General features: G+C 50.0%; 1 protein-coding gene across 2 annotated transcripts; it reads right to left on the minus strand.

Annotated features, from left to right (window-relative positions):
• Window positions 1-5,977: 5,977 nt before the first annotated feature.
• OTX2 (orthodenticle homeobox 2) lies at window positions 5,978-15,095 on the minus strand. Of its 2 annotated transcripts, none has more exons than XM_046009532.1 (4): window positions 15,056-15,095; window positions 10,241-10,456; window positions 9,055-9,206; window positions 5,978-7,242 (listed from the first exon to the last, which is right to left on the minus strand). In XM_046009532.1, the coding sequence occupies exons 2-4, from the start codon at window positions 10,335-10,337 to the stop codon at window positions 6,622-6,624; spliced, it is 870 nt and encodes a 289-aa protein (XP_045865488.1). In that variant the 5' UTR covers window positions 10,338-10,456; window positions 15,056-15,095; the 3' UTR covers window positions 5,978-6,621. The 2 variants fall into 2 exon arrangements, with proteins under 2 accessions (XP_045865488.1, XP_045865487.1); XM_046009531.1 differs by having other exon boundaries at window positions 9,055-9,230.
• Between the last annotated feature and the right edge of the window lie 2,274 nt (window positions 15,096-17,369).

Genomic DNA, 17,369 nt, shown 5'->3' on the forward strand with positions numbered 1-17,369 from the left:
GGAACCCGCTCGGGCCCTGCTGGCGCGGCCGCTGCCGGGGCGTCCTCAGCGCCGTCGACTGCGGGCGGCCAGGCCCGAAGGCTTCCGCGCCGGCGACAGGAGCGCCCTGGAGCGCTCCAGACTCGGCGGGCCTGGTCGGGGCGCGCCGGCAGCGGCCTCGGGGGCTCTGCGCCCAGGCGGAGGAGCGCGGGAGTCCCGCGCGGCAGCCCCGGACTTAGGGCAACGCAGACGTCCCCGACGCGGGCCTCCACCGACCCCGGCCGCCGCCTTTCTGGCTGCGCTCCATTAAGAGCAGGGAGGAGGGGCAGTGGCCGGCGACCCGCCCGCCCCTCTTACGTCTGGAGGGGACCTTATGCCTACAGGCAAGCTTTCCCCTCCCCTTTCCCAAAGTCCTCGCGTTTGTTAAATCCGGTTAAATGAAGAACCCCAAAGTCTCCCGCTCCGCTGTCGGGAAGTACGCCTCTTCTTAAGAGCGCCGCAGCTAAAATGTGGTTTGGCTGTAAGCTGATAATCAAGGAGCTGTGGTCAGACACCCACTCCAGAGCATCGCTATTCAGGGACCATGTTGTCACACACGACGTCCATTAGGCCCCAGTAATCCGCCATCAACGCGTTTTAGAGCCATTTGAATGTTAAGGAGATTTTTATTAATGGCCCATGAACCTAAAATGTGACTATTGGTTCTCTGAACAGATTTTAACAACTAGAGGCTGGGATGAGTGGTTTTTCGGATTTCAGTGTAGCCTCAGGTCCCTGGAGATTCCAGTTGGGAGATTGGGAGCAGGGCCTAAGGGAGAGCCTTCACGGAAAACCCGACTCTGAGGGGGCACTTTCAGGCCTTTACCTGGGGAACTTAGGGTGGAGGGCGGCAGACCCCGCTGCAGAGTGCAGCCAGTTCAAGGCAGTAAAAATCAGCCATGCTAGAAACTGGCATCTTATTTTTAAAGACACCTTGGGCTGAAGTGTCTCTTAGTGATGTCAAGTAGACTAAGAAACCCTTCATCCGGAGGCCCCCTTCCCATCACCACAGTAGGCAAAGGAAGACAAGGATACTGGGACTGGGTGGCAGAGGATCCTGATTCTCGGACAGTTTTTTCCTCGTGCTGCTGAAACAGAAGTCAGTTCAAACTTTGGCTGTTTACCATTATATTTGCTGTGGGATTCTTTTTTGTTTTCTTTGTTGTTGTTTTTCTCCACCCCAAATACCATGTTTCCTTCCACTAAGAATTGAAGGTAGAGTGGGGGAGATTAAGGAATAAAAGTGAGTCATAGACCTCATGCTGTTCGATTTTTCCCTTTAGGAGAAAAACAAAATTCGAAGTCGACCCTCCCCCCAGTAATAGCCTGGCCTCTCCTCTGGCCCCTGCAGTTATCTTTGACCAAATGGGTTGGATTTGGTAGGGCTCCTTTATTTGATTTTGCTTATTGTTTGTTTGCAGTCGGCGGCAGGTTGATTTTTAAATATAAAACGCACTGCTTGCAAAAGAGGAAGTCTGATTCCCTTTAGAACGGGGTTGGGGGTGGGGGTGAGGGGTGGGATGCCTGCATTGCTTTTGGGAGCTGCTGCATAGTAGAAGGGCTTTCAAAGGCTTGCCTGCTTACTTCTCCTCTTCAGCCACTTCTGCATACAGAAGCTTCCTCCAGCTCTCCTATTGGGTTCTATTTCCTTCGAATTACCTACATCAGAAAAAACTGCCCTTTCCAAATAGTGCCTAAATTTTGTTTTAATCAGGTTAAAAACAAAAACGGGTATGATTTCAAGGGCTCGTTATTGCTATTAACAGGCAGTTAGGAAGAGATGCTCCAAGCAATCCTATACAATGTTGTCTCAATACACCAGAGCACTATGGTTTCACATGTAATGTTAATTCTGTCCGAGACAAATCCCATAATCTGTGCAGTTTCAGAGCCTAATACTGAAAGACATCGGGGTGGGTTTTGTTTGGGGTTTTGCTCTCTCCATCCCAGGGTCTCCCTGTCTTTCCTGTTGTCCTAACCCAAGGGCGCAAATGGGGCGGCTGGGGAACCAGGTTTTATGAGGGTGAGCTGCACTTACGGGACACTGCCAGTTTAGCTGAGAAAAACAGAGAGGTGTGTTGAAGGCACTGGGCACAGATCTGGACATGCAGATGCGTTGACTGGTGACTGGATGCTTTTGTGGTAGGAAAAGGAAGAGCTGTCCTTTCTAAAGGTTTCGAAGGAAGACAGGAAGCCGGCTGAGGTCGTGGCTGAGCCCGACCCTGCAGTCTTTCCATTTTGGTTGTTTTGTACGAAGTCAGCTTCCGTTTGTGTGAGATGCGCCTGACTCTTGCCTGACTCCTTTGTTTTTCTCTTTTGCATGATTAAAACATGTCTCTGTATGCAGTAAACCACCACCTAACACTGGCACGCCTGGTTTTGGGTTACAGCTTTGTCGGGGTAACAACACGGAGATTTTCACCGAGTGTTAGAAGCGGGTTCAAACTTGTGTTGTGCATGCCGGGTCTGGCTACCCGATCATCCCCCACTTCTCGTTAAGCGGGGGCGGGCACACACTGCGGCCCCCGCCTGCAGGTAATCGGAATGGGCTGCCTGGCGCTGTCCAGGACGCCGAAGGCACCGCTTCCCCATTCCAAATCCGGCCTCCAGCTTTGGGGCGGTGGAGTGCTGCGCCCGGGTCCAAAAAGGAAAAGACAGGGCACTCGGTTAAAAAACGAAATGTAGAGGGGGTGGAAGAAAAAACTTGAGTCAAAGGTATGAGGGCCCCTTCTGAAAGCCTCAACTCAGAGCCAGGGACCCCAAGGGAGGGCGGAACACCCAAACACAACTTACCCAGACCCGCTAAAGCACCTGGCTTTCCTGGGAGACTTCCGAGGGCCCTAGGCAGGCCCAGCTGGACTCCCTGTCGGCGCCACGGCTGCCCTGCGGCGGGAGCCCCCGCTGGGGCGGAGGCGGCGGCCTCCCCCTCGCTTCTGGGAGGAGACCCAGCCTTTCGCAGCGCTTCCTCTCGGGAGACGAGGAAAGCCAGAGGCCGTAGGCCCCGCCAGGCCCGCTTTCGGCGTCCTGGCCCCCTCTCCCAGACCCTGCTTTCCTTGGGCCTCGGCTTTCGTTCTCTCCAGCTAGGGAGCTCGCCTCCCGGCCGGACCACACACACACTTGTCCCCCACCCCCCAGACTAGGCCGGCCGGGATGTCAACCGGGCTCTCGGCGCCCCCCACGCCCGCGGCTGACCCTCAAGCCAGACTAAGGAGCTCGAGGAGGCCGCGCTCTCCCCGCTGGCAGCGCGCAGGACCCTTAGCGGCGCCTCAGCCCTGCCCGCGCGGCCCACAGCTCCCTGGGCCGGGCGCGGCCGGATCCCGCGAGGCCTGAAGACCAGGCCGGGTGGGGCGGGCCGCGGCTCTGCGGAGGTCCTGGGTTCAGACCCGAGCCCGAGGCAGACCAGCGGGAGGGTGGAGAGAGTCTCCTGTCGCCCCAGCCAGGCCCGCAGGGCCACGAGTGGGGTCGGAGGATGGCTGGCATCAGCCTGGAGAACTGACTTGGGCCTCTGCCCCAACTCGGCCTCCCAAGGTCAGGGATGCGAGTACTTTCCCCGGCTAACTCCGATGGGCAGGCGAGATTTGGAAAAATACCTCTCTGAAAGATCGCCGTGGATTCCGCAGAGAGCCCGAGCCGCTCTCCTGCGCTACCACTGCCCACACCTTGGCGCTCAGTTCCCGCAGTCCCGCCCGGGGTCTCCAGGGGTCCTCCGCCTCTCGCGTCCAGGCGGTGCCGCACTCAGAGTTGGGACACACGGAGAAAAGGTGCGATTAAGGGAACCGAGTGGGAGAGCAGTTGAGGAAACTGACCATTATCTAAAACCCGTACATTTCGATAGCCGAACTTGACTTGATTGAATTTCTCTTATCTCTGAAGCTTAGAAACATTCCCAAGGTGAAGTAACAGGACCAAGAATCTTGGTGCGTAAGATAAAGGTTTGGGCCAACAGATCTTTGTGAGTCAGACTACCCCACCTGACCTCCGTCCCCCCAAGCGAAGATTCTGTTGCCGTTCAGGTCATTCCTTAATTGCCAAATGCAGCTGAAGTCGCTCCCCGACGCCTTCGGAGGGTGACGTCATTTCAGTACAAGTACCTAAAGACTGGGCTTAACTTTATGAAACCGGGTCTGGACCAGGAGTGGTGATCTGGACGTCTTTAAGCCCGCGCTAGCTTCCCCGCCCCCCTTCCCCTCCCTCTGTTGCCTGCGGCCAGGGAGAATTCATTTCTACTTTCCCGTCAACTCAAAGGGATTTAACTCCGTGGTCTGTTAAGCGAAGTTGTGCAAAGGTGATGGAAAAATTAGTTTCAGAGGGTCCTCAACGCCTATTTCTGACCTCCGTTTTTATAGCATCGGGAGAGAAACCGAACTGCGTTATTTGCTGAACGGTGCCATGTTCGTCTTTATATTTAACGAAGGGGGGAGGGGTGTCTTTACTGATCCTTTGTGGGGCATTCTGAAAACTGAAAGCAGTGTGAGAAATTACTTTGTATCTGCTTTACTGTTGCTTGGGAAAAGCTGGGGGAGCATGAGCCCCAGAAGATGAACATGGTAAAACAAAGAGTCTCTGGGACTTCAGTTTCCCTTTGGTGTAGACTACTGTAGGAGGACTGTTCTCAGTTGGTACTGGAAAATCTTGCCATCAAGTTCTGCATCAGTTGCTGGTTGTAAACTACTGCATTTCCTTTAGCAGTAAAACAAAACCAATTTACTTATTAGGCAAGATGATGTAGGGTCGAGAGAGCATGCACAGCCAGGGACAGAAAAATTAGCCAGAAAACAAAATGGTTGCAACTACTAAAGTTCATTTAAAAAGTTACAATCAAGAGTCATTTAATTCTGGTCAAACTCAAGAGCATAGAGTTTAAAATGAAATTAAGTATTTGCTTTTACCTGAGGAGCACCATGACCATTGGCTCATTTGCCTTTTCTGGTGATTGGTATACCAAATGCAGGTAGAACTGAAAACAGACCTTCCCCCCCTCCCCCTCAGCACTTTCTTTAAACAAAACAAAAACAAAACTGACCAGGATGCCTTATGTTCAACTACTGAAATTATAGGTTTTAAAACTTTTCTGAAACTCTTTTGTTCAGAAATCATTTCTGCCTGAATTGCTTTCAGATTCTGATTACATTCCCTCATGTTTACCTCAAGTTTTTTTGAAAGTTAAAAAAAGAAATCCCCTTCATCAAATTAGAGAGTAAAAACAAGAATTCTTGTCATTCTCATTTTCTGAGGTACTACAGTTCTTCCCTTCTCGCTTAAAAAAAAAATTGATCTATGTTAAAACCTATCAGTAAAGTGTCCAAGAAATCATTATGGTATGCAGCAGGGAGGGAAAAGCAAGGAGAGCAAGATCCTTATGACTATTAGGCTCTCTGTGTTCTATTTCATAGTACTGATGGAAATCACAAGAAGGTTTAGATACCACAGTCACTCATACCTAGTTCATCCATAGATAACACCAAAAATGCTTTTTAAATAAAATTTGCTAATTTCCTCTGGCAGGTAAATAAAACACGTTTGGGGAAGGAGAGGCTGGAATGTGGTCTTCTCATCCATAAAGAGTGGTATAAAATTAAACTGGACCCAGTGTTGTGCTAGAACCATTTTAATATAATTATACATATCTGCCAAATCCAGGAAGGAAAGGTTTATGCATATATAACTTTTCCAGTTAACATCTGCAAGCATAAACGACAATGATCTCAGTTTATAAATTCATCAGGGTCAGAGCAATTGACCAATGTCTCTTTACTGCTAGGCTTACCAACAGTAAATTACAGATGAATTAGTGTCCTTTTGTTTCTCTTCTCTCACTCTCCTTGTCCAGAGACATTTTTGTTGTAAAGTTTCAGTGCAGCTCACCTCCAGCCAAAGGTAATCTTTTTGATAAGTACTCAGTTGCTCTGAATTTGCTTATTAATCACAGAAGAACCCCTGCAGAGGTGGAGTTCAAGGTTGCATACAATAACAGGAGATCACAGTTTTGAAGTCTAGCACAGATTAAAAACCACAGATGTACCATTTATATAAGACACACACTGATTGTCTCTTAAACTACATATTGACTCCTTATGAACATTATTTTTAAATAAAGTAGTGCATCTAGGACAATCAGTCGCACAATTCACACAGCCCTGAAAAGTTTTTCAGTGCCAACTACCAGTTGGTCATGAAACGTGAGTGAGCTTGAGACACTGTCCATTCCTAAGATTCAACCACGGATTGGCTAAAACATTGGAACACCTCTGCTTAAGGCGGCTATGTCCTGCCTTCCTTTCCCTCACAATTTAGTTTTGTTTATTTTTGGTGGTGTTTGGTTGCACGTGGCTAGAATGCTTTTGATCACTTTGTGAATCAGGAAAACCAATGATCTAAAACTATGACAGGATCTTAAGTAGACTGGTTTGTCCATTTCAGGTTGCTGGTTGGTAGGCCCCTTATCTAAGGCCCTTCATTTTTCCTTCTATGCCTCCCGGAACATTGATCAGAAGATGAGTCTGAGCATCATCCCATCTAACTCTTTTAACCAATGCCTGGCTAAAACTGGAATGTCCAGCCCAGTATATTTAAAAATCACCCACAAAAAGGTTCTACAGATCTTCACAAAACCTGGAATTTCCATGAGGATGTCTGATCTTTATAATCCAAGCAGTCAGCATTGAAGTTAAGCTTCCAGGAGGCAGTTTGGTCCTTATAATCCAAGCAATCAGTGGTTGAGTTAAAACCCAAGCTTGAAGCTCCATATCCCTGGGTGGAAAGAGAAGCTGGGGACTGATTGAGATGGCTGGTGACTGCATTGGTACCCATGGGGCTGAGTGTGGCCCCTGGTCCAGGAAGCTGGTGATGCATTGGGGTCAAGTAAGATCCACAGTCCATGCCCCCAAAGTAGGAAGTTGAGCCAGCATATCCTTGACTATAACCTGAAGCCTGAGTATAGGTCATGGGATAAGACCTCTGCATGCAGGAAGAGGAGGTGGACAAGGGATCTGACAGTGGGGAGATGGAAGCTGGGCTCCAGATAGACACAGGAGCACTGCTGCTGGAAATGGCCGGGACTGAGGTGCTAGAGGGGGGAGTGAACTGGCCACTTGTTCCACTCTCTGAACTCACTTCACGAGCTGGTGATGTCTTCTTTTTTGCAGGTCTCACTTTGTTTTGACCTCCATTCTGTTGCTGCTGCTGCTGTTGGCGGCACTTAGCTCTCCGATTCTTAAACCATACCTTGAAAGGGAAAGAAATTTCTTTAAGGTGGTTTCAATAAGGACAAGAGTGGCTCCCAGATTACAGATGAGCTAAGCACACTATCTGTCCTGCCACTGAAAACCCATGATATGATACTTTTATATATACCCCTGGAATTATAAGAAAATGGGGAAGCTCTGTCTAAAAGCACTTCACTCCTAGCCCAGAATAATAAATCCTGGCTAAAAGTTTTCCTTCTCATTTTCCTATCTTGTATTTCACCTCAAATACAGACATACACATAGATCCAGTGGTACTGTGGAACACTCTTACTGGGGAGTAACAATGCATCTATGTCTTTCAGAGAGAAACACAAAAGAGGTGAGGGAAAACAATTCTGTTGTCACTAGCCAACAGGAACAGCCTAAATGCAAAGTTTATAGTCTATCTTCCAGGGAATAACTGCTAATCACACTCTACCTTTTTCTCTCTCCTTGAAAGGCTCACAAAAGAAAGCTCCAAGGAGAAGGGATCCTGTTGAAGGAGGAAGTCTGAAAGCCACTATTTGCTACACTCTTTATGGTAATGAAATGACTTGTATATAGTCTGCTGGGAGCTTGAGGACAGACTTCTCTGCTCATCTCAAGTCTGACACTCGAGTCTCTGCCTTTAGCACATGGGATTCAGTTTCCTATACTATGTTCACTGGCTTTGTCAATTTAAGCCTCTGACTGCAACTCTGAAGATTCTCATTACCAACCCCGTTCATTCTGCCACGAAGGAGCAGTGTTTGGTGTGTGAGGGGGCCTATCAAAGAAACTACCACCCTTTCCTGAGAGAAACCATAGATACTTTCTGAGCAACAGGTTCTTAGCAGTCGTCTTGAGTGAGGTCAACATATGGGCGTGTTAATTGGGCCACCAAGGCTGAGCCTATCACCCATCCAGAGCCTTGCCTTTTCTTTCTGTGAAGACCTGAGTTCAAGCTTCACAAATGCTAAAACTTCTTCCATCTTACTTTGAAAAGTCTTTTTCCTGGTTTGCAGTTCACACTGATACATCCTAGCTGAAGCGGAGTCTCAGGGGATGTGTGTGTGTGTGTGTGTGTGTGTGTGTGTGTTCAGGGGCTGAACATTTCTTTCCAGAGAACTCTGTATGGTGCTTGCGTTTCAGAAAAGTTGGAGATTACTTTCCCTCTCCAGCCTCAGGTCAAGTTAAAGGGGGTGGGGGAGTGTCAATGAGGATATTGCATTGATATTTTATCTCCTAAATGGGTCAGAGCTAACAAATTCTGTTCAATCCCTAAGAAGTTAAAGAAGACACTTTTATTATGTAATTTCTTGGTAAGAGCACCCCTGCTTCCACAGCCTGGCTCTACCATACCCAACTGACGTGTGACCTTGAGCAAGTCATTTACTCCATTTCTTTCACCTGTAAAAATACTGGGACTATCCAGGAGCTAAGCTTCTTTCACCCCTAAAAGTAGATGAAAATGGGGTAGGATTTCCACATGGGGAAAAGGAAGTATTAAAATATTAACTGTCCTTGAAATCTTCCCCAGGCTGAGCACCCAAGAGCTCTAGAATTGTGCTTTATTACTGGAGCTAAATCATTGTCTTACCTTACAGCCAGAAGGCTGTCGCTTCTAAGATTGGGTGGGCGTTGGGGAGGGGAATGAGTAATCAGACACGTGAAGGGGCTTTAGAAGAGTTTACGGCCTCCAGTGGAGCACTCAGTTTCAAGCCTTCCTCTGGTCTTAAGACCTGGGACTCTCCTGGGTCCTCAACGTACACCGTGCTTAGGGGAGGGGTGGCACAGTCAGGAAGAATGGTTCTATCTATGTCTGCCCTACCTGCACCCTGGACTCGGGCAAGTTGATTTTCAGCGCCACCTCCTCCCGCATGAAGATGTCTGGGTACCGGGTCTTAGCAAATAGAGCTTCCAGCACGTCTAGCTGCGCCCGGGTGAACGTCGTCCTCTCCCGGCGCTGTTTCCGGGGAGTGGCTGCGGGACAAGAAGCCCAGGGCCCTTTAGGGTGGGGGAGCAGTTTCTCAGTCATAGGGGTCTCTCTGCGGGTGCTCCGACTCCCCCGACCCCCAGTCCCCCAGACCCCCGCACGTCCCTCGTCCTCCCGGCCATGCAACCCCGACCTACCAGTGTTTTCCCCACCCCCTTCCCTGGCCTCCGCTCCTCCAGCAAACACTGGGTAGCAAGACACACACCATGCCCCCCCCCCCTTTCAGGGAAGACCCCCCCGCCACCTGACGTTGGAGATTGCTCCAGCCAGAGTGGCTTTCCCATAAATAACAAATGAAATGAAAGAAAGCCAAAATCCAAACCCCCTTCAAAATGAACCCCTAAACCACAACACACAAACAAAAATCCATTCCGTGAAGTCAGAGGATCCCCGAGGACTGCAGTTCGGATTAATGGGGCTTTTAAGACTCCAAGGGCCTTTGTTCCTCCATCTTTAAAATGGGGGCATATTTAAAACTTCTTTGAGGATTTAAAAAACAGAACAAACAAAAACGAAACAAAACCCCCCAGATCTGATTGGAAAGGAAAGCACCCATATCCAGGGTAAATCATACCTCTAGGGATTAAAGGCAAAGGGCCTGGGGAAGAAGGGGAAGCCAGGTGTGGTGGGGAGAATTTACGAGAGACCCAGCTTCTCCAGAGGGCACTTCCAAAGAACTAGGTTTCGAGATATGGGTGGAGGGAGTGACCTTCCGTCCCCCATTCCCCTCACAGCAGTGTGTCCCCCATTCATTCCAATTAAGAATAACGCACTGTGAGTTTCTCCAAGTGTTGCGGGATCCACCTATTCTCTCCAGCCCCTAGTCTTCCCTCTGGCCGGTAAATGCCCTGTGGCTCTGAGCTGCTTCTTAGGAAAACCCAGTGGGGACACCACGCTTGGAGCTGGAGTGGGGCGGCACGACCATCAGCCCCAGTGCTCTGGGGGGAAAAGGTGTCACATCTCTGTGGGGTGGGCGTGGGGAGAGACGGAGCAAGAGTGCCGCGAGGCGAGGCTCACTTACCCGGGTAGCCCACCGAAGGGTGCAGCAAGTCCATGCCCGAAGTGGTCAGACTCAGCCCATTGACTGCGTAAGGCGGTTGCTTAAGATAAGACATCATGCTAAGGTTGTTTGCAGGCGCAAAATCAGCCCAAATCGGGGGGACCCAGCCAGAAGGTCTCGCTTCGCCGGGAGTGGACAGATTCAGGATCCTTGGTGTGTCGGTTGGGAGCAGTTGAACTATGGACAAAGCAAACAAACAAACAGAGGTGCTGGTTTACTGCTTCGCAGGCGGCAGCACTCCCACGTTCCACCACTAACTTAAAAAAAAACCCTGGGCTATGCAAGGTAGAGGCTTTTAAAGGACTTGCAACCCACCCCCACCCCCACCCCCAGCTGCTCTGGAACTAGAGGGGATGGAGAGAGACCAGATAAACCTGTCTTCCCCACCCCCACCCTAAACTAAAAAAAAAAAAAAAAAAAGTACCAGAAGAAAGCAATTACAATCCGCCTTCCCCGAAGAACAAAACCCCACGCCTTCAAATGCACACATTGCATTCCTATCCCTACATTTGCATAGGACTCATTGGCTGGCACTAGCTAATTGTCTCAAACAAAACTTGATTGGGGCCATTTGCAGAGACAAAGAACTCTTTGGCTAAATAAATAATGCTGATAACAAAGCCCATTGGTGAGAAACAAAGAAACAATTCAAGAAATCTACCTCTCCCCAGACTGTTGCCTTTCCAAGGCAAATTTTAATTACCTTAGCTTTTTACCACTTTTAACTGCTGTGAACCTAAAATGTCAGTGCATTTAACATCTAAAATACCAACTTGCTAATCGACAAACTTGAGAAAACTGCTCAACCGCTATTACTTCACATTTGAAGTCATTTCCAGTAATCATTTTCACCTAATTAGTAGTCTGGGTAATTAGATTTTGAGGTAAGTAACAGATTTATTAAGGTTTTGGAGGACCTTGATTATGTGTCTAAAGAACTAAAGCTAAACAAACAAGTATTCAACTTTTAATCGACACCCATCAAATATTTAAACATACTGCAAAAAAAAAAAAGTCTTAAAGATTGGCACGAGGTTTGCTAGAAATTCTGAAGTTAGAATCCCACCAATCAGATAATGACAGGCCCCCACATTTGCAAGTAGAAAGGGTGTGCATTTGTAGTGCAAGCTGCTTCCATGTTGATTTTGATGTCGTGGAGGCTGCAGATCCTGCGGGAGGCAAATTTTCAGGCATTTGGGTCCTCAGTAACTAGAGCAGAGTTTCTTGTTAATTCCGGCTGCTTTTTGCACATTTTAGTTTTGAAGAAAGTAGATACACAAACATCCAAAGTTGTGAAACTAATAGAATTTCTCCCTACCTTTCAAGTTTCCTACAATCCTATAAGAAAAAGAGCTCAGAGAGGCAAAAGAAAGGAAGAAAAAGAAGTTATTTACTTTCTTCAGCTGAGTGTCTCTCACTGCTCCAAGCAAAGGGATCCGAAATGGATGTTAATATGGGCTGGTAGTTTTCAAGTCTGGCTTTTATTTGCCTAAAAAATGGCACTTTCCTGCAAGGATCTCCACTTTGCAACTTTGACACTATGAGAGATTGCTTCAAAATGGCGGATACAAGATTAGAAGTTCCGTCTTACTTTGACAAAGGTCCTACTGAGTTTTCAGGATTGGATTTTCATATTTACATTGCTTTAGAAACCAAGACACAAATTTCCACAAATGGAACTCATTATTGCCACTTCTTCCTGATTTAAAGTCATAGCACAAAAATCATGCTTTTCCACCCCAGATCTAAATTAGTGTAATTTTATAAATACCCTTCTCGGAGGAATTTGGACTCTCATCAATAAAACTAATTTAGTTGCTGCTATAACAAAGACTTGCTATTTTCTGCTCTCTTTTCAAGATATAGTTATTCAGATGCTGTGGAAATAATATTGCTTTAAAATACAGTCACTTTATTTGTCTAAACAGCCTCTAAGCTGGAGTTCTCTTGTGTTCGATACAATACGTTGGAAAAGTTCTGAAGTACTATGGAAAACAACTAAAACCATAGCACATGCACACGTGAGAAATACCGAATTGTTCTTACATGGAGAGCTCTCACCCAGTTGGAAAAGTCTGATTCAGAAAGTGGCACATTCCAATATAAACAGCAGTAAGGGATAGAAAACACCAGGCAAAGGGCCTTCTCGGAGCGCCTTTGCCCTTGTCATGGCAAAAATCACTAAAATTTAGGGATAAATGGTCTCTGCATTCACTACTGTATGCATCTTTAAAAGAAAAAGAAAAGTACCCCCAAACAAAACTACTAAGTCCTCTCCGCAGCAGGTCTAGGTATGCATTCACTGAAGAAGCGGCCACAGGCCCTTCCATCTAACTTCCAAAGCCCCCAAAGAACACCTTTCTCCCTTCTCTCTGAGCCGAGCCCAGAAGGGCAAACAGAAATACCCTTTCAAAAATAGAAGCTTCACTCTGATTGCTCCTGAGGTGGCCGCTGGAGAACTCCTACCTACGGGAGCGGGTGACGGTCGCTGGGCGAGTCCCCGCAGCTGGTGGGCGCCCGCACCTCCGGGCGCGAGTGCCTCGGTCCGGCGTCCCTGCCCGGCAGCCCCGCAATCCTGGCGCCCCAGGTCCGGCTCCACTGCCCGCCCCGGCCCGCGCCGCCTTATATCTAACGGTCAATTCGTGCAATCTGTCGCTCTTCCCCCCTCCCCCGCATCTCCCCCGTGTGTGTGTGTGTGTGTGTGTGTGTGTGTGTGTGTTTCTTCCAAGGAGCCCATCTACCAGTTGCTGTGTCCTCGCTCAATAATAATTACCTCGTCCAAGAATTAATTATAATAAATGTTTTCTTGATAAACTAACGAGATAATCCGAGGGGCACACGTCCCTTAATTACAGGCCGCCGTGCTCAGCTCTGCTTCTCGTCCGGGCTGATTAATTTTCTGCATGATGGAAAAGAAACAAAACTACGCGGACTGGCGACTGGCCTGTGGCTCGGAAGACAGCGAAGAGCGAGAAGAGGAAAAGAATGAGGAGAGATGTGGGCACCGCGGAAACAGCCGGCGCGGGCCTCCCTCTCCCGCAAACTCCAGTGAAAGTTTCTGGCCTCAGGGAATCGAACAGCGCTGCCACCCGCGAGGGAGGGAGGAAGAAACGTGCCAAAAGGGTTGGCCTTGGCTATTAATTATGGTGAGGAAAAAGACCCAGTGTTAGCGCTTTGAGGAGAGGTCTGGGTGTCTACCTTCCTTTGGGGGGAGGAGTTTCCTCTCCAACTCGTCTCCTGTGCTAATAACTTTTGGTGCCTGGAAGAAGTCCCCAAGTGAGCGGGACGAATCCTGACCCCGAAGCTTGAGGATGGAGGGAGGATTTCAAGGAGCGACTTCCCCCGTCCCCTCCCTAAGTCATCCACCACTCCAGGGTCAACGCAGCGCGGCCTTCTGTCCCACACCCCACTTCTGAAACGGAGGAAAAAGCCAACGCGGTGGAGTTTGACGGGGGACTGGGATTTCAAAAAATGTGTTCTGAAATCGGACTGTGATTTCAAGAGCCACTTGAACACATCAACACGAAGACTCCTTTGGAGTTGGCGGCGTGACACGTCGCAGAGGCAGGTTGCTAGCGGAGACCTGACGGTACTCCCTTGGCGGACCGAGAACGGAGGCTGGGCCTCAAGGCTCCCCTCGACCTCGGCCCGGCCCGGTCCGGCCCCACGACACCCGGTTGTCCCCGAGTCCGGGAGGGGAGCGCGCGGGCGCGCACGCAGGCCCTGGCGCTGCCCACGGTCCAGAACCGCGGAGGGGCCGCCTTCCCCAGTGTGAGGATGCCTGCCCCGTCCCCGCCGCGGCCTCGGGCAGAGCAGGGGCCACTCACCAACAATTCTGCCAGCCCCAGGTACTCGTGGAGGGCTGCACCGGGCGGGCTCGCAACTACCCCAGGCGGAATCACACAGCAAAACGATTCTCCTGCTCTCGCTCGGCCTGGCGACCCGAGTCTGGGACCACGACAACCGGGGATGGGAGAGTTACCGCACTCCCAGGTTATTTGGGGGGGCGGGGAGGAAAGTGATGATCAAAAAGGAAAAGGAAGGAGACCTAGTGGTCATTGCAAGAAGCCGAGAACGAAGGGCGAATCTTGGTGAGCTGCTCTTGGCTCTGGGGAAAGGGGACCGGAAAAAGAGAGGCAAGCGCCGGGCGGAGGAGCTCCCGGCAGCTCCACGCCTCCTCGGTTATCCGCTCGGGTTTCCTCTCACGTTCACTAGGGACAAGCAGGGGGCTCGAGCTGCGACCGTCCTCGGTCGCAGATCCGAGAGTGAGTGGGGCTCGGGGCACGCCGGTCCTAGAAGACGCCTGTCTTATCATCATCATTATTATCATCCATCCATCTAGTTACATCTGCATCTTTTTGTCTGTGACTCTGAAAATGTCCTTGAGATCAGTGCAAATGACCCAACCACATCTGAGGGCCCAAACGCAAAATAGCAGGGAGAAATGGGCGTTGACATAAAACAAAACCACAAACAAAACCCGGCCCAAACACCCCACTTTAGCCTCTCAGGGTTTCCACGACGTTTGGCGGAAGCGGCGACCCCAGGAGCGCGCTACCTCCCCTCCTCCCACTCCCGCCCTCACCTCCAGATCATGCATTTTTCGCAGTGATCGTTACTACACCTAAAAAATTTACGAGGGAGAAAAATACAGCATGCTTCAGAACTCTATGTTCGCGGAAGTGTGTATCAGTCGGTCTATTGGAGGTACCGGGGCGATGGTGGTCAGAGGGACACATGGGTATAGACAGGCAGACAAGACAGGCGGACACTTACCTTACAGTCGCACGGGAAGTTAGAAAAAAATTAAATTATCCTTCAAAATTCCAAATAGCTCGCTATCCTAAAAGAAATGAAGAGCATTGAGTTAGAAAGCTTGCAGTCTTCACCCCTCCATAAAAAGCCAAACAACGAAAAAAATATTTTAAAGAAGAGAAAATGACGAAAGTAGCTCAAGTTCGAAACACGCGTGGGCCCCTCTGTGATACGTACAAAGTAGACTTGATGAGGGCTGCTCTAGCGATTTTTATTTTTAATAACAGTGGAGGCTGAGTTGGAGCTGAGGTCGGTTCCGCTCTCAGGGAGATTTGCTGAGAAAGCGCCTCTCTGGCAACTTTTTGACGCAAACTCTCCAACCAATGGCAGGGAGAGAATGATTGACACATCTAAGCCAGAGGGAAAATAATAAAAACACACAACAGGGGGAGGAAAACAGGCCGCTGCTGCACGGGGGGACGAGCAAGCAACAAATCCAGGCCTCCGACATTACCAGAATGTTCTTGAAAGACACTGGGCTCCGTTAAAATATACATTATGGGCCGGAGCATGTGAACTAATTGTATAATTAAAATGATGGACAGGGAGGCCTCCCTTACCTTTCTTCTCCTTTTCTTCTTTTCCTTCCTTTCCTCCCTCCTCCCCCCTTTTTTGTTTTGTTTTGATTTTAGGGAAGGGGAAAAAGGAAACCCATACAATAAGCTGGAAAGATAAAAAAAAAATATTTAGGTAAACGCTGAAGAAGAGCGAGGGTGGAGGTAACTGGGTTATCGCCTTCAACGCCAGCTATAAGCATGTAGATCAAACGCAAAAAACGAGTCAGGCTGAAGCCTAAAATCACCGCTATGAGGTTTTAACCAGGGTCAGACCACGCTGAGGGCCAGAAAGAGTAAAAGAAGGAGGCCTGGGAGTGAGGTGTGGGCGTGCAGGCAAGAGAAAGACAGATACACAAGTCCAAGAACAAACTATTTTCAAAAACTCCGTGTCTCTCCCACTCGTTGCGCCCTTATATATATTCCCTGGTCCCCGAAGCCGGAGACTCGGACTCCTGGTATCCGCGCAGGGGTTTTAGAGTTTGAAGGAACCCAAGACAGGCTGCAAAGAACACGAGCCGGGAAATCTAACTCCAGGGCCGCTTTGGGGAGACAACGGGAGCCAGGTCAGGATTCGCGGATGGAAGTGGGGTCTGGCTGGACACCCGGGGAGGGAGCGAACGCAGGAGGCCCGCGCTGGAAACAGTTTCCGCGTTAAAACAAACGCTACTCAATGCCCGCCGGCGGGGCCTGGAGCTAACAGCCCGCGCGGCCGGAGCCAGGGGCTGCGAGCCCGGAGGCGGGAGAGTGGAGGCACCAGGGGACCCGAGCCAGAGAGCGAACACCAGCCTAACTTTAATGCCTGGCACAGAGAGCGGGGCCCGACAGCTTTCAAACTGATCTGAGTCCCTAGAAAAGCAGAAGCAGATTGGGCGGGGATGGGGGAGGCACAAGAGGACCGGCTGAGGGTGTGTGAGTGGTGGGTGGGGGGAGCAGAAGACATTTCTTCCCTCACAACTTCCCATGCCGGAGAAGAAAAATAAAATCTCTTTCTAAACACCCTCCCCCTCCGACGACGACGACGACCACCACCACCACCACCACCACCACCACCACCACGGCAAGTGGGCCCAAAGAAACAGCTCACTGCCTTTAATTTGGGGACCTATGTTAATGAAGTTGGTAATTAATTCGTCGCTTTGTTGTCGGTTCTTATACTGTATGTGTAATCAAATGTGGCCGTCCTTGGGATTTACAGCAATTAACGAATTACGGGAGTGCGCACGAGGCAGCGAGCGCTCGGCAGCCCGGCTGGGCTCCGGCTCCGGCTCGGCCGGGGCTGGGCACTCGGCCGCCGCCGCCGGCCTCGCAGGTGTCTCTAGAGCTTTGGGGCCCAGCGTCCCAGCGAGCCCCCGAGAGGCCCAGGGTCTGCCCAGCAACTCCCGAGCCCTCAACGCTCGCTCCAGTCCGAAGAGACCCGCTGGCTGTCGCGTTCCCAGGAGTCGAGACTTTCTGGGGTCCCGGGCTGGGGGTGGGGGTGGGTGGGAGGGTGAGTACAGACCTTTTTTCCCTCACCCCGCCCCCACTGTACTGAAACACCTGACGATCGCCCCCCACCCCCCACGGCCTTTAATTGGGGGAGGGAGGAGAGAGTGACAAATGCCCTAGGCGGTCTGGCCCATTGGTTGGGAGCACTTGGCCAGAGTCACAGTACTTTCGGTGAAGGAAGGGCAAAACCACCCAGATCCCCTGATCAAGAGCCTTCTTTCTACCCCGAGAAA

This window comes from Meles meles, chromosome 6 (assembly GCF_922984935.1).
Source record: "Meles meles chromosome 6, mMelMel3.1 paternal haplotype, whole genome shotgun sequence".
Taxonomy (NCBI): Eukaryota; Metazoa; Chordata; class Mammalia; order Carnivora; family Mustelidae; genus Meles; species Meles meles.

What these genes read in the sequence shown, in the direction of transcription:
- OTX2 (XM_046009531.1), bottom strand. Translation starts at nt 10,337, where the DNA reads ATGATGTCTTATCTTAAGCAACCGCCTTACGCAGTCAATGGGCTGAGT. An exon ending in CCCTTCGGTGGGCTACCCGG is followed by an intron (nt 9,231 to 10,240) that starts GTAAGTGAGCCT and finishes CCCACCCTAAAG; the next exon opens with GGCCCTGGGCTTCTTGTCCC. An exon ending in TGCCCGAGTCCAGGGTGCAG is followed by an intron (nt 7,243 to 9,054) that starts GTAGGGCAGACA and finishes TTCCCTTTCAAG; the next exon opens with GTATGGTTTAAGAATCGGAG.